Genomic DNA, 22,200 nt, shown 5'->3' with positions numbered 1-22,200 from the left:
TAGATAGATAGATAGATAGATAGATAGATAGATAGATAGATAGATAGATAGATAGATAGATAGATAGATAGATAGATAGATAGATAGATAGATAGATAGATAGATAGATAGATTCAATCCTCCTGCCGTTACCTGAGAGACGCACTAAATAAACACGCCACAAACAATCCAGGAAGTCCAGGGAAATTCTGCAACATGTCCATAACAAAGTACAGCACCATCTGAAAGATCAAAGCATGTCATATATAAATGTAATCTTCATATCAGGGATTAGATTAGATACGCATTCAGATCATTCAGGAGGAGTGTACTGCTGCTAACCTGGTCTTTGGATGTGATGTACTGCTGCTCAACGGGGCTGTTTTGGCCGTAACAGGCGAACATGACCAATCCCATCAGACAACTGAGCAATAAAGCCAGCTGAAGGCAGGGAAAGACCATGTAGCAGGACCTGCAGGTGGAGAACAGAAACATAACAACTTCAAAATCTTCCACCAATTTGAGAACTATGGTCATTTCAACTAGGGCCACATTTAGGACAAAAGCTACTACAAAACAGCATTTCCTTACTTTTATGCCGAGTTCAGACTGCATGATTTTAGCTCCACTTTTGACTCTTCGACAGGTCAATAATACTAATAATGAATTAAATTTCTCATGATCATTTTGCCTTACATGTGCTTGAATGCGAGTTATCTGCTATATAAAGTCCTACTGTTACATTATGAAAATAAATGGTTTGCATTAAACAAAAATTAAGCATTGCAATAAGAAATTCTGCACTATTGTTTTTATACGCATGTCAATTTAATAAACAAATAATATCTCTGCTACAAAACATAACCGTAAGATTATAATACATTATTCAATTCAATGCTGAAAGCTGCAAAGCCGTCATCAGTAACTACATAGAAAAACAACATACATGTCAAGAAAGAACAGACAAAAGGAAGAAAAGTCTCACTTCTGCCAATCTTTAAAGGTTTTGTTTTCGGTTTGTGTCTCTTTATGATCGGATTTACATTTTTCTGTGTTTGTGGAAAAGCAGGCGAGTCAGCCGAGCCAATATATGAGCAGGCAGAGCAGGATTATCGTGATGATCGCCTGCGCAGTACCGTTCTTTGTCATGAGCCATTTCAATTTAAACTTAAAGGCGAGCTTCTTTGGCGTTGTTGTGTAGACTTTTTTCTTTGAACGCTAAATTACCCATTATGCTTTGCGTGTATGCGCAAGGAGAATGCTAAGAACTTCCAGTCGGCAGCTGATGCGTATAAAAAGTCACATATGGAAAGCTAAAACTAATACTGTTGTCAGCACCACCTCCTGGACTGATCATTTAAAAAAATGTGGTCTAACGGGATGGAAAACAACTGCTGTGAGGTATTTTCCCCTCATTGTCAGACGGCATCTTCTGCCGTTTAAATGAAGCCTCTTCATCGCTAAAGTCAACATTTTTTCTTTCTTTAAAATATATAACCAGCCCAAACAAATATAGTTCACCAAAATGTTTGACACACACATGTAGCCTGTACTGTCCCACTGACACACTCATTTAATAACTGTGACAAAGTGAAAATAAAGTGATGTTTTGAAATGGCAGAAAAACACAAACCGTAGTAAAAACAACACACTACATGAAACTGAACTGCTCCCGCCAGCAGAGTATCAGTAACAGACTTTTATTAGTCATTTTTGTAAATTGCATGACTTACATACCTGTTAAGTTTCATGCCAGAAATCTGGTTTGATCAATGATGCAGTGATGTGGTGTGAGCATTTGTGTGTGTGTGTGTGTGTGTGTGTGTGTGTTGAAGAACCGCTGAGCTAACAGCTGACAGGCCGGGGAAACACACACACACTGTATTTCTGATAGCAGACACGTGAACTAGGAGAATGTTTTTCTCTCGCGCTTGAACCACATCTGACAGATTAAACGGCTTTAACACACACTTTTCAGAGTTGTGCGTCACAAAAACACTTCGCAATCCACTCAAAACACTATTGACATCCATTTTGGGAGCGCAAATTGCCGGTTGTAAACGATGTAAACGGAAAATCTAAACATTCTACCGGAAGACGCTGGTCGCTATGGCGCCCTCCATGCAGCAGCCAAAAAAAGGTCTACGCAGTGTTAAAAACTACATTTAGCAGCCATTTGCCCTGAACACGGAGTGAATGCAACGCATCGAGATTTGGGCCATTAAACAGCTGATCCTCTCCGAGTCTTTCAGCAGTCTCTCCGAAAACACTCAGTTGATCTCGGCTAGCAAATCAACATTTGACACATGATCGCTCTCATCAGTGCCATTATTTGTAACTTTGGGTGGGTTTGCAAACCAGTGTACTTTTCATTGTGTCTTCCTAAGACTTCAGCTGTTTGTGGTCACAAAAGCTCCATCATCTGACAGCGTAAAGCCTTGGGTGATTGACAGAACCAATAAAGCGATAGTGAAGAGCGATTCAGCACAAAAAAAATCAACAGGTCGCACTACAATCATATGCAGTTGTACATATGCTCCCAAATATATTATTAGGTTGCATAGATTAAATTTTGGGCGCATATGCGACCAAATGGTGCAATTTCGAGCCCTGCATGCCATTGTGTAAATAATATATTACATACGGCTATTTAGCTTATTAAAAGTTGTGATCTGGCGCTTTATAAAAAATAAGGGGGGGCGAGGAAAGCCATTGGGAGGGCGGGGCGTCCTCCTATTATAATGTTAGGTGAAACACTTAAATAGGTTAGTAGGGTTGGATTATAATGACACAGATCACTGCCTATTTATATTCACGAGTCCTGCGAAAAAAAGTGATTGACAGGTGGTAATCATGTGTGTAACTTATCTTTATTCATTTACTGTACGATTTGTTTATGGGTTAAACTAAGACCATGCGTGTCAGGTAGTTAAAACGGTAGGGTACAAATAATTTATTTGTTATGAATTAATTAATTATTCATAATTAATTCACCGCTGCCAATGACGACAATGCCATCGTCCATCGCTGTTTTATATAAGACATCGTATGATGCAAAAATGGTCGACATCGCCCAACCCTAACATAAAGTGATCAGATGTAAACAGCCCATATTTGTCATTAACGTACACATGAAATCAAAACTAACCCTACTGATTTTGTTAGCTCACATTGCAAGTGGTGAACAATTCATCCGTGCATGTCATTAAGAAACAAAAATTGCCTGCCCTAAAATTGAAGTCTGAAAACGCACTTCCTGTTTGTTTTCAGTTAAATTCTCAGATTACATCAGTCTAAGGTATTGGGCGTGGCTAACACACTTAGCCACGCCTCTCCAGCTGTCAGTTGACAACAAACAGAAATGGTCTGTTAGGATGTAATAACTCTCCCCAAACACTTTGCCAGATCTTTCTAAATGAAATGCCTACTTTACTACATGTAATCAGCTCTCAGTAGAAAAAAAAAAGCCACGCAAACAATCGGTCTGAGATCGCCTGAATGAGGTGGTCTCGGCTCGACTGAAACAAACTCTGGAGCTGATCGATTGTAGTGAGAAAGCGATACGATCCGAGCCCGGCTATATCACAGTGTTTTATTGCTATGTAATAGGTATACGGCTATATGAAGAGAGAATTATGGGTTGGGCAGGAGGTCATTCCAGTGAAGTTCCGGGAGTCTCCCGCAAATGCACAGAGACTCCCGGATGCCCGCAAATGAGTGATAATCTCCCGGTAACCCTCCCGCTCCTAAAATACGTCGCCCACCCATCTCAGCCCTCCCCACTGCACCTCTCCTCGCTCTTCAGACACGTCGGGTGCACTCTGTCAAACACCACCAAACCACCACCCCCCTGACAGCTGAGCGGGACTCTGCAAAATAAACCCTGAAACTCTGACCAATGTGAGGAGAGTTTACTCACACGTGAGTTGTTTTAGCTCTTTTGGTCCGTTTAGAAACTTTGCAATGTGAAAGCGAACCGCACCAAGAACAAAGAGCAACAATGTAACAATTTTAATCCCTATTTCAGAACAACTGAATCGATTCACAGGTGTGAAAGCAGCCTGTGCATGATTTTTAAAGTAGTCGTGTCACAGATGTTTTCACACTGCTTGACTATCTGGGCTAGCGTTTCATCGTTGCTTTGTTTACACTGCAAGATAGATCGGCGACAGGGACATTCACATTGCATGATTTTACAATAGGAATAATCGCCGACAACTTTGTCCAAACTACGTCTCACAGCCAAAAACACGTCGTATATTTTTTGTTATTAACTACACAACGAGAAAGAAGCCTTTAATGGGGTAGAAAATGTGCATATTTGCTCACCTGGGTTTGAAGGAAATTAGCAATTTCTCCTCAACTTTCTTTTTTAACTTTCTGTATGAAACATCAAACAGACACTGGTGCTCCTGTCAAACCTCCACTAGTTTTTCCTTCATTTCTTGGGTCCAAATAAACCAGAAAACGAGCGCTTTTAACTTCTCACTCAACCTCCCGCTGGCCTGCAGGTACACACACACTAGTGAAAGCTGCTCTCTCATTGGCTGTAGGCGATCGTTGATGTTATTTTCAGTCAAAACTAATTTCACACCACAGGAAAGGACACTAAGTGCTGGAGACTATGCGGGTCTCAGGAACCTAATCACTGGCACATTTTTTGGGAATGTCCAGTAATAAAACAATTTTGGGTAGAAGTACATGGAGTAATAGAAAACATACTTAATATTACACTACCCTTTCAATTTATAGTTATTTATTTTGGAAGCTCTGATATCCAAATATGTAAATCTGATAAATACTTACTTGATATTTTAATAATCGCAGCCAAAAAAGCAATTACAAGACACTGGTTACTTCCTGAATCCCCAACAACCCAAGAATGGCTAGAGATAGTATATAATATCTATGTGATGGAAAAAATTACATTCTCCCTTCGACTCCAAATTAATACATTTAGAAACATCTGGTCCAAGTGGACTGATTACGTTAGATTGCTCCATCCAATCTTCATAGAAATATCAAACTATTACTATCTAATTCCCATCCACATAACAAACATTTTTCAATTTACGACCCATTGCACTCCCCCTCTTAATCCTCTCTTTAAATTAGTAATTCACAGTTGATAATAACCTAAAGTTGAATAAATAAATAAAGATTTGACCCTCTCTGACCTATGGAAATTTAGTATTGATATTATTTATGTTACCATTTTACTGTTATTTTCATATATTGTATTTAATGAAATTATTTTTTTTTTGTGTTCTGTTACTTTAGAGTTTGTGAAAAAGAAAAATGTTAAGCAGTGGGAAATGTTTTCTCTTAAGTGGAATCATTGTACTGTGTTTATTGCTACTACAAATAAAAAATTATATAAAAAAAAAAAACTAATTTCAAACAGCATGATTTGAATCATGCCGACACCTCTAGATATTCAGCATGCCAAATTTTTCACAGGCATCGGCGACTCATCTGTGATTCTCTCAGAACACGTCTTTGATAGTTCACACTGTGTTATTGTCACTCACGTGCACGAGCACCGATTTGCCTGCGATTTCAGCCATTTGTCTACGATTTCTATAATCGGGGCTAAAATCATGCAGTCTGAACTCGGCATAAGGGTCAGTCACTGAAATGAGCACTTACATGACGGCTTCTCTCTCTGTTCGAGAGCTGAGGTAGCGCTGAACCTGGGCCTGGTTTACTCCATACAGAGACAGCATGAGAAACACTCCTCCAACAGCCAACGTCCAGAACGTGTGTCTCACCGTCGGGTCAGGATTCAGGCTGAACACACAGAGAGAGAATCAATGAAGAACCATTTGTGCGTCTGTTCACTTTAGCTGATGCCTATGCAAGATTACACTACAGAATTTACCCTTGTGTACTGTTCAAATTGACTACCCTTTTGTTATGTTTGTGGCTGTCTTTGCCTATTGACTTCCATTACAATGACATTTTTTGATTGCAAAGCCATGACAGCATACTGTAAAATCATGCATTTCTGATTGTTGGTGGTTTCTCTTGTTGGGAAGAGGTCAAATGTGTCATTTGTACTGTTTATCATCAGCTACAGTTAAAACAATAGCTTTTAAAGTGAACCATTTAAAGTGAACATACTCAATCCCAGAGATGCGTCCACCGTCTCTGACTTTACCCCAGGCTTCAGAAAGACCACCAGCCTGGTGAACACCAACAATGATGACGGCCAGCTGACCAGTGAACATGACCACTGTTTGGAAAACATCCGTCCAGACCACCGCCTTCAGCCCACCCTACCAGCAGGAAACAACACACACAATAAATCACAACAGCTAACAAATCACAGCACAATCATCTTCTCAGACCTGCTGAGACGGTGGCTCAGTGGTTAGCACTGTCGCCTCAAAGCAAGGTCGCTGGTTCAAGTCCCGGCTGGACCAGTTGGCATTTCTGTGTGGAGTTTGCATGTTCTCCCCCTGTGTTGGCGTGGGTTTCCTCTGGTTTCCCTCACAGTCCAAAGACATGCACTATACGTGAACTGGATGAACTAAATTGTCAGTAGTGTCAGAATGGAGTAGTGTCAGAGTGTGTATGGATGTTTATGGACCGCTGTGGTGACCTCTGATGAATAAAGGGAAAGCCGAAGGAAAGTGAATGAATTAATGATGTATGTACAGCTCATAAGTAAAAAGAAAACCTTGTTATTCAGAAGTTAAAACTATTCAGAGGTCAAAAGAGCTCATCTGGATCTCCCAATAATTCAGTAGTTTTACAATTGAAGCTCCTTAGCTTTAAACTCTTCCACTTTAATTTAATTTTAGTTAAATATCAATTTTTTTTTAAAAAGTACATTAAAAACATAATTTAGAAGCATATTTCTGTGCTATTTTGACCCTCAATCCTCAGAACACTGTGTTTGAATGGGTGTGGCTGACTGTAGACGCAGATATATACGCCCACTGCTGTGATTGGCTAAGAGTTTTGCATATTAATAGAGCTAAACAGGCAGTGAAGTAGAAGTGGGCGTTGATCTTCTGTGGAGGCGGGGCTTATCCACCCTATTAACATTCCAGAGCTTGTGGATTTTAAATATAAGCAGATTTTAGAGGAACCACAAGTTTTTAACTCTTTATTGGACTGTGACCTCTTGTCTGCCAAAAGCTCAATGGAATTTACTTTCTCAGTTCATTACCCTTTATATAATGCATGCAATAAGGTGATGGTTGAGGTATGAACATACATGTATAAGTGTTTCTCAAAATATGAGATTTTAAGTGTTTGGGAAGGGATCATTTCACCTCTGATTAGAGTTAGGGTTAGGGTTAACAACAAACCCTAACAACAAAAGTAAAGGTGCTGGAAATAAACGCTCATCAAAAACCTGACAAATCATGTTTGATACTCACATCTGAACATTTTTCAAAAAATATAAAATCAAAGTGTCTTCATCCTGATAGGTATTCATCTTTAAATATTACCAAAAAAAAATTTTTTTTCTTAGTACGCAGGTCAAACTATTTTTGTGAATTGTCATTGCCAATCATAGCCAATCATTAGGTTTGTTTTGGGTCAATTTTGATTTTCCACACCCAGCGCAGAGCCAAGGGGATCAGTATAAGTCTTGCTTGACCTACGCCCAGATCCATAAAGGTTTTTTTTGTATTTAATTAAAGACTCAATAGAAGCTAAAAGTAAACAAATTTACATATATAATTTATAGCAATTCTATATTTTCTGCAGCAAAGTTTTGATCATGTCGATCATTTAGAGACTTTAGAAATGGAAGTATAAAATATGATGAAGTATAAATCTATGCTCTATTGGGTTGATGTTTTAAGTGTTTTTGAGGCTCGGTGGGATCATTTCACCTCTGATAAACAGCGAAATTAAAGGTGCTGGAAATAAACGCTGATTAAAAGCCTGACAAATCATGTTTGATACATCTGAACATTTTTCTAAAAATATAAATCAAAGTGTCTTCATCCCAATAAGTATTCATCTTAAAATATTACCAAAAAATAAATAAAAAAATCCCACGGCTCTTAGTACGCAGGTTGAACCACTTTTCTGAACTTTCATTGCCAATCATGAGGTTTGTTTTGGGTCAATTTTGAATTTCCATAACCAGCTCAGAGCCATGGGAATCAGGATAAGTCTGGCTTGACGTACGCCCATATCCATAAAGTTTTTTTTTGTATTTTCTTAATTAATGATTCAATAGAAGCTAAAAGTAAACAAATATAATTTGTGGCATTTATATACTTTCTTCAGCAAAGTTTTGATCATGTTGATTATTCAGACCCTTTAAAAATGAGAGTATAAAATATAATGAGGTATGAGGTATAAATCTTTGCTCTATCGGGTTAATGACCAACTTTAGATGCTTTAAGCAAAAAAAAAAACAAAAAAAAAAACATTTCAGATGCGAAGCTGATGCAAATTGACAAAACTGAACTGTGTACAACAGGACCGGATAAAAGCAAACTATATAACGACTGATAAAATGTTCTTACCAGTGCTGTATAAAGAGTGCACACTAATCCAGTCGCCAACACTGCTCCCCATAAATGAAAACCAGTAACTGGAGACAAACATGTCAAAGCACAGTCTATTATCTGTATGCATTAAATATGCCACATTTTGATTATATATTATTAGATTATACCTGCATTCAGCGCGAGAGCAGGTGTATAGATGCCAACACCCATATAAATAACCTGCAAAAAGAAATCCACCCGGTAACTTTAATCATGCAATACTATAAATATGCAAAACTGAAAGTATAAGTAAAACTAAAGCTTTCTTCTACTTACCATCTGAAAGATGAATGTAACAGTGCCACATATGCGGACGGCTTTGCAGAAGCGCAGCTCCAAATACTGTGAGGTGAATCAAAGACGACAAAGAATACAGTGTCAATTTAGATACAAGGATATGGCTTTATTAATATGGAGAATATTTTAAAGTGCTCCATTATGCTTTTTGTGATATACGCTTTCATGTAATGTGCAATGTAGCTGTTTGCGCATGAAAAAAATGTCTGCAAAGTTTTAAAAAACAGGTCATGAGTACATCATTTTATTTCCAAAAAACTTTGCATTATATCCGTCTACGGTCTTTATTGACTGCCTGCAAATAACACCTATCTACTGTCACACTGAAACACTGGGAAAAGTCAGGTTTGTGTTGTTGACATTTTGAGAAGATGCCATTTTCTGTGCTGCCAAAGCAAATAACTCTTTGCATGATGTTCCAAAATAAGGACATATCAACAGCTTGAGTTTATATGGTTTGTAGCACTGTTGATTACAAGTGCTGAGGAAGACATTCTGATATATTGAGTGTTTGGTTTCTAAAATGTGTTGACCTATCAGAGCAGAGGCATCTGAACAATCAGAGCAGACTATAGACATTTGGCCAATCAGAGCAAAATAGGAAAGATTAATCTGGCCAATCAGAGTAAAGCCATCTAACCAATCAGAACAGATTAGGGTAGGATAATCTGGCCCATCAGAGCAGAGTAGGGTAGGGTCATCTGGCCAATCAGAGCTGAGTAGGGTCATCTGACTAATCAGAGCAGAGTAGGGTCATCTGACTAATCAGAGCAGAGTAGGATAAGGTCATCTGGCCAATCAGAGCAGAGAAGAGCCATCTGACCCATCAGAGCAGAGTGGGGTAGGGTCCTCTAACTTATCAGAGCAGACTATAGCCATCTGACCAAATCAGAACACAGTAGGGTAGATTAGGGTAGGGTCATCTGGCCATTCATTGCACAGTAGAGCCATCTGACTAATCAGAACAGAGTAGGATAGGGTCATCTGGCCATTCATAGCAGAGTAGAGTCATCTGACCAATCAGAGCAGAATATGACCATTTCACTCATTAGAGCAGAGCAGGGCCATCTGGGAAGAGTAGGGTAGGGTCATCTGACCAATCAAAGCAGAGTAGGGGAGGTACCTCTGACCAATCAGAGCAGAGTATAGCCATCTGACCAATCAGAATAGAGTAGGGTAGATTAGGGTAGGATCATCTGACCAATCATAGCACAGTTGTGCCATCTGACCAGTCAGAACAGAGTAGGTTAGGGTCATCTGGCCAATCAGAGCAGAGTAGGGCAGGGTCATCTGGCCGATCATAGCAGAGTAGATTCATCTGACCAATTGGAGCAGAATATGACCATCTGACCAATCAGAACAGAGCAGGGTAGGGTCCTCTGACCTATCAGAGCAGAATATAGCCATCTGACCAATCAGAGCAAAGTAGGGTCATCTTGTCAATCAGAGCAGAATATGGCCATTTGACCAATCAGAGCAGACTATAGCCATCTGGCCAATCAGAGTAGCGTAGGGTAGGGTCATCTGGTCAATCAGAGCAGACTATAGCCATCTGACCAATTAGAGCAGAGTAGGGTATATTAATTTGGCCAATCAGAGCAGAATAGAGTCACCTGACTAATCATAGCAAAGTAGAATATGGCCATCTAACTAATCAGAACAGGGTAGAGTAGGATAGGATCTTCTGGTCATTCAGAGCAATGTAGATTAGGGTAGGGTCATCTGGCCAATCCTAGCAGAGTAGGGCCATCTGACCAATCAGAGCAGAATATAGCCATCCAACCAATCAGAAAAGAGTAGAGAAAAATCATCAGGCCACTTGGAGTAGAGAAGGGAAGGGTCAACTGACCAATCATAGCGAGTATAGTAGGGTAGGGTCATCTGGCCAATTCTAGCAGAGTAGGGCCATCTGACCAATCAGAGCAGAATATAGCCATCCAACCAATCAGGAAAGGGTAGAGAAGTATGATCAGGCCACTTGGAGTAGAGAAGGGTAGGGTCAACTGGCCAATCATAGCGAGTAGAGTAGGGTAGGGTCATCTGACCAATCAGAAAACAGCAAAGCCATCTAACCACTTAGAGCAGAACAGAGTCATCTAATCAGAGCAGATTTGGACCATTTGACCAATCAGAGTAGGCTCTCAATAAGGCGGAGTTTGAAAATGTGTCATCTCAGACAGTGAGAAAAGACCTTGACTCTGCAGTGAATATTGTGACTACAGTGTTTTTTAACCTTGGACATGACCATGTACACTATATCTATTATAGAAGAATCCAAAACAAAATGGAAATAGCTTTAAAACAGCACAATAGGGGAACGTTAAAAGGCTGTGTACCTGATAAACACTGGTGAGGTGCAGTCTGTAGAACAGGGGAATGAAAATGTGTGCTGGAATCAGGAGACCCAGGACATATGAGCAGCCAATGAACCAATACTGCGTGCCATGGGCGTACACCTCAGCCGGGGTGCCAATGATGGCCACAGCTGACTGGAAAGTGGCCATGAGAGACAGAGAGAGCGGCAGACACTTCATGCTCCTGTCGGCGATCAGGAACTCTTGTGTGGTGCTCTGCCGTCCTCCAGTGAAGGCGTAGTACAGGCCGATGGACATGGAGGCCACCAGCAATAACCCAAATATCACATAATCAATAACAGTGAAGTACTTGTGCCCTGCGGGATCCATGCTGAGACTGCAGGCATGAAGCGTGATATTAGAGTCTCCGCTGCGTGATCAGGGCGAAGGTCAAAGCCATCGCTCTGCCAATCTGATGACGACGAGCTGAAACTGATCAAAGATAATGCACTTATTAGTCAGTCAGGATATGTGTGTGCTAGAAATGCAGTGTTTCCCAACCCTGTTCCTAAAGGCACACCATTTTAAACTCCCCCTACCCAAACACACCTAATCAACTCATCAGAACTTTAAAAGAGATTCCAAAACTTGAAGGTAATCAAGGTTAGATAAAGGAGACATCCGAAATATGTACTGTTGGTGTGCCTCTGGGAACAGGGCTGGGAAACACTAGTAATGAACATTTCCTATTGCATTCAAATTCCTATTGTATTTGTAACATAGAGTCATGCACAGTATGCATGGAAATGCTTGCACAACTGCTTATGACCTTAAAATTATAACAACAATAACAAAAATATGAACAACAACAATAATAATAATAATAATAAGAGTCTAAATCTGGAGAAATGGAGGTTATGCAACAGAAAAGTAAATACAAATATAAAACTATTGGTTTATTGTTGTTGTTGTTGTACAGAGACCCGAAAGGAAAGTGATGGTGAGGAAAAAAATTTGGTAGAAGAAAAAAAACTGGGTGGAAGAGAAAAAAAAAGTGTGATAGAAAAACATATTTCTAAGGTTTTTGCGTTCCCTCGCAAAGATGTTTTGCGTTCTCTTGCAAAACTCCACAAACACTTTCTGTTCACTTTATTCATGTAAACCTTCCCGTTTCTGCCGAAATTCTCCCGTATTTTTCCATTCTATCCCACTTTCTTTACATTAAAGCTGTGCGTCGATCGTCTCCTTTCATTTGCAACCTCTGAACCAGTTATATATGAAGTTATATATTTGTTTTCTATAGTCTACAAAACCAACCATAGTTATACAATAACTTGCCTAATTACTCTAACCTGCCCAGTTAACCTACTGTAATTAACCTAGTGAAGCCTTTAAATGTCACTTTAGGCTGTATAGAAGTGTCTTGAAACATATCTAGTCAAATAGTATTTACTGTCATCATGGCAAAGATCAAATAAATCAGTAATTAGAGATGAGTTATTAAAACTATCATGCTTAGAAACGTGCTGAAGAAATCTTCTCTCCGTTAAACAGAAAATGGGGAAAAAATAAACAGGGGGGTTAATAATTCTGAATTTAACTGTACATGTATTATTATTATTAAAAATGTATTTTATAATGTTTTATTGCAATGTCCAGCCATTATTAAATATGTAGCTGTGGTCACTTTTCAAAACGAAAACTAAACGTTTTTAATAATTTTAAAGAGCATAAATGTAACCAAATTTAAATATTATAAACGATTTTTAAAATATGTTTTATATTTATAAAAATTTTAAATGTCAAATATTGATTTATATTTCATTAATAATACAGAAATATAACATATATAAGGCGAGGCAGTGGCGCAGTAGGTAGTGCTGTCGCCTCACAGAAAGAAGGTCGCTGGTTCGAACCTCTGCTCAGTTGGCGTTTCTGTGTGGAGTCTGCATGTTCTCCCTGCCTTCGCGTTGGTTTCCTCCGGGTGCTCTGGTTTCCCCCACAGTCCAAAGACATGCTGCAGGTGAATTGGTTAGGCTAAATTGGCCGTAGTGTATGAGTGTGTGTGTGAATGTGGATGTTTCCCAGAGATGGGTTGCTGCTGAAAGGGCATCCGCTGCTTAAAAACTTGCTGGATAAGTTGGCGGTTCATTCCGCTGTGGCGACCCCGGATTAATAAAGGGACTAAGCCGACAAGAAAATGAATGAAAATATAACATATATAATATTAAAATGCATTTTATAGTGTTCCATTGCAACAACCAGCAACTAAGCTGTTGTGGTTACTGTTAAAACAGCACATATTAAAACTTTTTAAAATAATTTTAAAAGCCATAAATTGAACAACCTCATACTAGTTCATAGTTTATCTAGAAATGAGTCATTAAAAAAATGAGATGATTTCTACTTCCAGAGCCCAAATCTAATCAGAAACATTCAGTAACATGCTATATACTAAAGCACGATGATTTTATTATTGCACATTTGATGTTGGGTTCCCATGGGTTAACAAAGGATGGTAAACAAACACCAAACCTCCAGGCACTACAGAGTTAACAGTTCCTGGCAGTAACAACTAGCATGCAAAAGAGACGCCACGAGATTGCAGTTTCAACTTTACCCCAAATGCATTTCTCAAGACCATAATACACATAATTAAATAAACATACACATAAATAAACTCGCGTTTGATTAATGTTAGTTATCCCTAACACCAAGTTGTTCTGTTTCACTTCCTTGTTGTTGTGGGTTTGTACAGTTTGTGAACGCATTGTCAATGATCAGCATATACACAAACACAACAGGTGCACGTGTACTGTATGTGTGTGTAGGTGTTAGAGATTTACAGGTGTTCTTACCTGAAACGGTCAGTCAAATCATCTGAAGCTTAACACACTCGATGTATTTCCTCCGACACACACTCACAGGACTGTCAGAAACACACACCTCCCACACACAGCACCAATGTTACTGCTGCCATTACGCCTGAAGGTTACTGACACACACTTTGACAGTCAAACACACACACATTTGCTATCTAAATGTACTTAGTGGCTGTTTGCATTTGTCCCAGCACACACGTATGCTGCTGGTATATATTATCGACATACGTGCTTGTAAAAAGTTTGATGTACACTATAATTTGAAATCATATAAAATGCGCATTCTTGTATAAAAATGCAACCACGTGGGGTATAACAGTGTATATTCATCTGCAGATTACGCGGCTGCGCAAACAGCGCGCAGTGATGATGCGCCCGAGCGTGTTTTGTGTTTGCTTCCGAGGTCGTGAATGACAACAAACAACAGCGCGCCAGATTTCAAAACAGTTGTGTTTGCAAGGAAACAAATGAGCAAAAGTGACAATTTACGGCGCTAAAAGCTAATTTAATTGACAGAAAGATGGAAACAATGGATCAAGGTAAGCACATGACTGTATAAATGTGTCAAATTGTATGTCGAGGCGTGTTTAAAAATAGCATGTCGCTCTTAAAACGCATATTTCGACTCAATTACATTGTCTTCTGCTATTTTGTAGGTGTCTACAATATGTTTTAAAGTCTATACTTGCAAATATTGAATCTGTTTTTTGGCTATTACTTAATTTGTCGTTATGTTTTTACGTTGTGTAAATAAAGAAGATCAGACTTTTCCCATAAACAGACAGACAGGGATAAATAGATAACGTAAGATAGATGGACAGATAGATGGATGGGTGGATGGATGGATGGACGGACAGACAGACAGATAGATAGATAGATAGATAGATAGATAGATAGATAGATAGATAGATAGATAGATAGATAGATATGTTGTAGATAATCTGGCAAATTTTGTGAACATATCCCCCTATGGAAACACATTTGTAGAATAAATGTTGTAAAAGTTTTGTTTACATCTGTCTTATCCTTTAGAATGTAGATTTAATGCCTCCTGTGGGTTGATGTGTCATATTAGAATAAAAAGTGCACACTGTCGGATATCAAAAATCAAAAGACAACAGCAAGATTAAGTGACAAGCAGTTTACTGAGAGAAAAAAAAGGCAAACGGTTCCGTCATGTTGATAATATGTTGACATTGTCAATGCCTAACAATAAAGGTAATGGAAAATGGGAGCCAAATGGGAGTCACATGATAATTTAGATCACTTGATCAGACTAGACCAGGGATCACCAAACTTTTTTCTAGAGGTCAGGTGTCCTGCAGATTTTAGCTCCAACCCTAATCAAACACACCTGATCAAGCTAATCAAGCTCTTACTAGGTATACTTGAAACACCCAGGCAGGTGTGTTGAGGCAAGTTGGAGCTAAACCCTGCAGGGCACCTGACCTCCATTAACGAGATTGATGACCCCTGGACTAGACCAAACAGAGAGGAGTAAGAGAGATGGCATGGTGGCTCAGTGGTTAGCCCTTCTGTCTCACAGCAAGAAGGTCGCTGGTTCGAGATGTTGGCGTGGGTTTGCTCCAGGTGCTCCGGTTTCTCCCACAAGACATGACCTATAAGTCAATTGAAGAAACTAAATTAGCTGTAGTGTGTGTGTGTGTGTGTGTGTGTGTGTGTGTGTGTGTGTGTGTGTGTGTGTGTGTGTGTGTGTGTGTGTGTGTGTGTGTGTGTGTGTTTGTGTGTGTGTGTGTTTGTGTGTGTGTGTGTGTGTGTGTGTGTGAATGAGTGTGTGTGAATGAGTGTGTGTGAATGAGTGTGTATGGGTGTTTCCTAGTACTTAGTTGCAGCTGGAAGGGCATCCGCTGCATGAAATGAATAGTTGGCGATTCATTCTGCTGTGGCGACCCCTGACGAATAAGAGACTAAGCTGAAGGAGAATGAATAGATGAATGAATTTCTTTTTTTATATATGTAATTATTGTTTTGTGTGTCATATCATACATGTATATCAGGAGTTCTGGGTCACCTGATGTCTCTGGAGAGGGCAGGTGTGGCACAGCAGGACCAGCACCAGTCTGAGAGGATACAGATGCTGAAAGTCAGAGCTGCGAGCCTCCGTGCAAAAAGAGATCAACTCAAACATCAGGCCAACGTCATCAAGGTGAGAAAGCTTTCAAATATTACAGAGACATTCGTTTAAAAAAGCAAGAAGGCCGCTGGTTCGAATCCCGACTGGGCCAGTTGGCATTTCTGTGTGGAGTTTGCATGTTCTCCCCGTGTTCGCGTAGGTTTCCTCCGGGTGCTCCGGTTTCCCCCCACAGTGTAAACACATGCGATGTAAGTAAATTGAATAAACTAAATTGGCCAGAGTGTACGAGTGTGTGTGTGTGTGTGATAGTGTAATGTGAGAGTGTATGAGTGTTTCCCAGTACTGGACATTCGCTGCGTAAAACATATGCTGGAATAGTTGGGAGTTTCATTCCGCTGTGGTGACCTCTGAAATAAAGACTAAGCCGAAGGAAAATAAATGAAGTTACTGTGTATTAATGATAATGTGGAAAGCAAAATAATCTTGTTTTTCCTTTTGACATAATATTAATTTGCTTACCCTTTTGGCAGATTATTTTGCTTGTTTTAAGGAAAAACTCACTTAATATTGGCATATTATTTCTCAAAACAAGACAATATGTTTTGCTTGTCTATGAAATTCTTTGTGATTTGAGAATTTTTAGATAGTTGAACTCGAAACAAGACAAAAAATCTAAGTAAGAAAAGCATTTTTTGCAGTGTAATATTGGTGTAATTATTGTTTTGGTGCATGTTTTAATACCTGTTGTCAATGTACTGCAGACCCTGAAAGATAAAATCAGCAAAAATCTTCCTTTTGAATATGATGAAGAGGATGAGGATGATGAAACTGGAGGCTTCGCAGCTCTACAACAGTCTTTGTTAACAGCTTGGAAAATGCAGCTGAAAGATCTTCAGCACGCACATCATTTAATAGGTAAACACATACAAATATGCAAAGTTTATTTTTAAACTAATTTCGAGAGGATCACATGCTTATGATTGCTTGCAGCTGGTCCTGCATTATTCAATTTATGATTCACCAATCAGACCATTTCTAAGCCACTATAAATACCCTAAAGGCCCGTGCACACCGAGACGTTTTTGCTCGCGTTTTCCATCGACGTTTAACGCCTCATAACTATATAAAGGGCGTCAATGTGATCGTGCACACCAACGCGCAAAACGGCAGGCGCAAAAGCGTCATTTAAAAAAAAAAACACCTCATGCTCGTTTTTTTGTTTTGACGCGCTGCATCAAAACCTTCTCCACCAATCAGATCGGCACCTTTGTTCACGTGCACGGAGCTGCTGAAGATACCGAAAACAGCACTTGGAGGCGCTCAAGCGCAAAACTGTCAATGCGAGCGCACATTGAAGAAGGTGCCCAGAGGTGTGAGAACGTGCAGCTGCTTATTGCACTGGTAAACAATAATCATTTCTTCATCGCTAGAGCTGGAGCTGCTGCTTGAACCATCCATGCTTGTTCGAGTCACCAGTAACTTTAACAATATGCGTGTGACTGTGAACTTCCGCTTCTCCACTTTTTCTGTGTTATAACCGGGTGTCAGAAGCTTATATTTGTGCTGCGCCATCTAACGTCGAAAGATTGATTTAGCATACTCGTCTGCTTGACGCCAGCGGAAAGCGCTTAGGTTTGAACACTGAAAAACCTCTCGTCAAACGCTAACGATAAATGCAAACAAAAAACGTCCCGGTGTGTAGGAGCCTTAAGTTCCATATGACAGCCATTTTCATTTTGAAGAATCCCTCCTTCCACCTCTACTCCTCCTCCTTTCCTAGATGGGTGGCACGGTGGCCCAGTGGTTAGCACTGTTGCCTCACAGCAAGAACATCACTGGTTCTAGTCTTTACCAAGCCAGCCAATGTTTCTGTGCAGAGTTTACACACTCTCCCCGGGCTCACGTGGGTTTCCCCCTAATTTCATCCCACCGTCCTAAAACATGCAGCTTAAGCTAATTGACTAATCCAAATCTGCACCATAGACATGCTTCTAGTAAGTCGTTATCTCTTAAGAGTGATCACTATCTGTTCATCATCTACAGCAGGGGAGTTCTCGAGATCTACCTCAGCTCAAACTCCCCTCTCGCCTTGCAAACGGGAGAAGCCCAGGGCTCGAGGATCTTATGAGCTCAGGGCTCTCTCCCGGGACAGCATGCCAAACACGCTTTATGATCAATCATCAGCTAAGTGTGAACTCTTGAACTTCTTTTGTATTCAACAGAAGAAATAAACTCATAAAGGTTTAAAATCACATGAGCAAGATTAAATGATGAGGTGATTTTAACTTTAAGGTCCCTTTAGCTCTTTCCCCGGCATTGACGAGATGACTTGTAATACTCTTCAAGTTGGAGACGATGCTTTCTTGTTATTGACGAGTTTTTACAGCAATCTGTGTTTTAGGTATATTACAGTAAGGGAAGTTATAGAACTTTTGGCTCTCCTGGGTGCAGAATAAAAGATGAACAGAGAAACTCAGGGTTCATACTGTTATGGAAAACCTGGAAATGACCCTACTGAGCTCAGTCCTCTGTTTTAGACCTGATCCATTGTGTTTCTTTCTTAGGTGGATTTGATTTGGTGGAGTGTAAGGAAGGAAAGAGCGTGTGTGTGTCGTTTCACACTGCCTACGAAGGTGTGTATCTGGACACGTATAACATGGAGCTGGACCTGATGCGCACCGTCCAGATCTCTCGCCATAACATCCCCCCGTCGTTCCCTCTGGAGGTTTTAGCCAAGCAGAGCCTGCAGAAAGACCTCAAAGTTTTCCTGCAAACCGTCAGTCAGAACCTCAACGCTTTGGCTGCTCGCAGACAGCAGGTCACACTCGTCAAGGTATCAGGATTGCTGCGTTTAATATTATCTGTTTATTTTATAAGTGTTTTGGGTCTGTAAGATTTTTCAGTTTTTCTGATAAAGTATGCTTCTTAAGGTTGCATATATACAGTTAAAGTCAGAATTATAAGCCCTCCTGTTTATTTTTTCCCCAATTTCTGTTTAATGGAGAGATGTTTTCTTAACACATTACTAAATGTAATAGTTTTAATAGCTCATTTCTATTAACTGATTTCTTTTTTGTCTTTGCCATGATGACAGTAAATAATATTTGACTAGATATTTTTCAAGACACTTCTATACAGCTTAAAGTGACATTTAAAGGCTTAACTAGGTTAATTAGGCAAGTAAGGGTAATTAGGCAAGTCATTAGCCCCTTTCACACATACAGACCTTTCCGGAAAATTGCCGGCAATTTTCCGGAAAGGTTGTATGTGTGAACAGGTCCTTTTTGAAAATACCGGTAAATTCGTTCTGGCTATTTTCCGGAAAGAGAAGTTGTAACATTACCGGCAATTTGCCGGAATGCTGCGCTGTGTAAATGCAGAAGGAAGATTGCCGTAATAAGCGCGTGCACGTCTAGAACGTGCTGACGTGAGACGTCTGCTTTAGCCAATCACAACAGTCAGACACATTTACGTCCGCGCGGTTTGTGAGAATAAAAGCCTTTGAATATTTTTCCAGACACATTTAGCTGCTAGAAGTTAGTCAGATCACGTTTATATGTTCTTCTTAATGCCAACTGTGTAAATAATCATCGATGAGATGCTTATGATAAGCCGTTGTTTGTTTACCTTCAAGCTTTGCGTGTGCCTGTGAAACAGCCTGTGAGCGTCTGCACACGCACATATTATGAACATCTCGACATGCGAAAGTGATCCTGCGAAAGTTGTTCACAATATTGATCATCCACAGAGTTTGTAATTTAGTCAAATGTTTACAAATACAAGCGCAGCCGTTTAGAGCTCATTTGTGGTGAATGATGTCAGAATTTACCGGTATTTTGGAATGGATGTGTGAATGCTCTTTTCCGGAAAATTTCCGTAACGTCCTCGCCTGTGTGAACAGCGCTTTTTTGAATATACCGGTAAAGTCGTTCCGGAAATTTTCCAGATATTTACCGGTATCACTGTGTGAAAGGGGCTTATGTAGTATAATACTCAATAATTGTATAAACTTCAATTTATTTCTAGAACACTTTCAACAAACCACAATGGGTACCAAAGTGCTGTACATAAAAACACATGCAAAAGTACATAAACTCACAACACATGATTTAAAGCTATGGAAAATAAGCGTGTTTTCAGTGACCTCTGAAGACTCAAAAGTTGGAGCTGTTCTTAAGCAGAGTGGAAGATCATTCCAAAGTCTTGGAGCAGCTACTGAAAAAACTATCACCTCGATATTTCAAATAAAGATCTCACGGGTTGATGTATATTAATTATCTCAGAAATGTACTCAGGGGCCAGGCCATGGAGGGATTTAAAAACATGCAACAGTACTTTACTGAATTCTAAACTGGATTGGCAGCCAGTGTAGAGAAACCAGTACAGGTGTGATGTGCTCTCCTTTTTTGTGCCTGTTAAAAGCCTGGCAGCTTGTCTGATAATATTTTTTCTTCTGGGGAAAGTCTTAGTTGTTTTATTTCGGCCAGAACAAAATCAGTTTTTAATTTTTTTTAGTTAATTTTTTATTTTTTAAGTTAGCTTTTTTAGCTTACTTAATTAACCTAGTTAAGCCTTTAAATGTCACTGTAAGCTGTATAGAAGTGTCTTGAAGAATATCTAGTCAAATATTATTTACTGTCATCATGACAAAGATAAAATAAATCAGTTATTAGAGATGAGTTATTAAAAATATTATGTTTACAAATGTGTTGAAAAAAAATCTGCAATCTCTCCATCAAACAGGAATTGGGGAAAAAATAAACAGGGGCTAACAATTCTGACTCCAACTGTATATTTGTATACGTGTTATTAGTGAAATATTGACTTGTTGGATTTAGTTATAGTGTTTTGGCGTAAACATGTATTTTGAAGCTTGTGTTTAACTATGTATTCTTTAATTTTGTTTTATATTTTCATGGTGACTATTTTAGCATCAGTCCAGATGCAGATTGCCTTTTGGCTAATTCTCTCACAGTGAATATTTCTGTATTATTAATGTGCACTTTCTGTCAAATAAAACCGAATGGTAAAACTGAACGGATGTGTTCAGACCTTAATAGAATAATTCAAATATTTACATTTTTACTTAAACCAAACCCTTACTGCAGGGCTGCCCAAACTCAGTTTTGGAGGGCCGGAGTCCTGCATATTTTAGTTCCAACTCCAATTAAACACAACAAAAGCAGCTAATCAAGCTCTTTCTAGGCATACTAGAAAGCTCCAGGCAGGTGTGCTGGAGGAAGTTGAAGCTAAACTATGCAGGACACCGGCCCTCCAGGACTACGTTTGGACACCCCTGTCTTACTTAAACCAAACCCAAAGAAACAGAATTATCAACTAGTCTCCTAAGTTGTTTTTTTAGCTGTATATTTTGTGACATGGTAAATATCTTTAATATTTATCAACATTATGTCAAAATGCATTGTCTTTTCCGCAGGATCTTGTTGGTTCGGTGGAGGTGATGGAGAGCAATGAGCTGTGCAATATTCTGGTGCTCATGTGTTCAGCACAAAGCGAGCCCCCCAGAGCTGTTTTATGCACGCTGGAGTATAAAGATCTCACACAGAGTCTCCCAACACACGTCAGCATTGAGAGTGAAGGTACAATCCAATACCAAGAGAAACTGAACTACAAGTGTGAACAAACCATGTTGCTGTTATTGACATGAAATTTATTTTAGAGTAAATGTAAGGATCTTTACTTGATAAAGGTGATGCACAGTTTAATCTAAAGCATGTATTTTATTATGAGACGGAAAAGGAAATGATGGCGTTCATTTTGTATCATATGCTTGCTTTTTTTGTAGATAAAACACTTTCTGGATCTGCACAGTGGAAGACAAACCAGGCTTTACTCCTGGAGTCTCCGGCTCACACGGCTCTCCTGACCATGAAGAGGATGGGAAGCATCGTCTAAGAAACAGGAGGAAATTAATAACTTTATTGAACATGTAAAGCATTTCCTGGAAACTCTTTCAGTGGGCTTAAACAGTTAAACGCTTTTATATTCAGAGGCAGATATACTAAAATGAAGATTTTATATAAAGACCCAAAAATGTAAAAAAAAAATACTTCATTTACTCACCCTTTGCTGCTACTTTTCGTTGATGAGCATAAATATTTTGGAACCCA

General features: G+C 39.4%; 2 protein-coding genes across 6 annotated transcripts in view; one reads left to right on the top strand and one right to left on the bottom strand.

Moving 5' to 3' along the window:
* The window catches only part of slc5a6b (solute carrier family 5 member 6), a 20,225-nt gene extending 5,889 nt beyond the window's left edge, over nucleotides 1-14,336 (bottom strand). For 3 of the 4 annotated variants that reach the window (XM_005158575.6, XM_005158576.6, XM_068214465.2), the window contains exons 1-9: nucleotides 13,951-14,336; nucleotides 11,135-11,584; nucleotides 8,778-8,843; nucleotides 8,630-8,681; nucleotides 8,478-8,545; nucleotides 6,103-6,257; nucleotides 5,629-5,769; nucleotides 322-451; nucleotides 133-221 (exon numbers count right to left, since the gene is read on the bottom strand). In XM_005158575.6, coding sequence (XP_005158632.1) covers nucleotides 133-221; nucleotides 322-451; nucleotides 5,629-5,769; nucleotides 6,103-6,257; nucleotides 8,478-8,545; nucleotides 8,630-8,681; nucleotides 8,778-8,843; nucleotides 11,135-11,482 — 1,049 coding nt within the window. In that variant the 5' untranslated portion in view covers nucleotides 11,483-11,584; nucleotides 13,951-14,336. 4 annotated transcript variants of the gene reach the window in all.
* On the top strand, nucleotides 14,326-22,200 carry cenpo (centromere protein O). 2 transcript variants are annotated; one of them, NM_001105702.2, is made up of 6 exons: nucleotides 14,326-14,513; nucleotides 15,993-16,141; nucleotides 16,831-16,984; nucleotides 18,634-18,902; nucleotides 21,507-21,669; nucleotides 21,876-22,200. In NM_001105702.2, exons 1-6 carry the CDS (start codon nucleotides 14,495-14,497, stop codon nucleotides 21,983-21,985), a joined length of 864 nt encoding a protein of 287 aa, NP_001099172.2. In that variant the 5' UTR covers nucleotides 14,326-14,494; the 3' UTR covers nucleotides 21,986-22,200. The 2 variants fall into 2 exon arrangements, with proteins under 2 accessions (NP_001099172.2, XP_068070403.1); XM_068214302.2 differs by lacking the exon at nucleotides 14,326-14,513 and adding an exon at nucleotides 15,329-15,564.

This window comes from Danio rerio, chromosome 17 (genome assembly GCF_049306965.1).
Source record: "Danio rerio strain Tuebingen ecotype United States chromosome 17, GRCz12tu, whole genome shotgun sequence".
Taxonomy (NCBI): Eukaryota; Metazoa; Chordata; class Actinopteri; order Cypriniformes; family Danionidae; genus Danio; species Danio rerio.
This window is presented reverse-complemented; position numbering and strand designations above follow the sequence as displayed.

Bases quoted from the DNA above. Each gene is read 5' to 3' on its own strand.
- cenpo (XM_068214302.2), top strand. From the start codon at position 15,441: ATGACCCCTGGACTAGACCAAACAGAGAGGAGTAAGAGAGATGGCATG. The intron at 16,142-16,830 runs GTGAGAAAGCTT...AATGTACTGCAG, and splicing joins ATCAGGCCAACGTCATCAAG to ACCCTGAAAGATAAAATCAG. The intron at 21,670-21,875 runs GTACAATCCAAT...CTTTTTTTGTAG, and splicing joins CGTCAGCATTGAGAGTGAAG to ATAAAACACTTTCTGGATCT.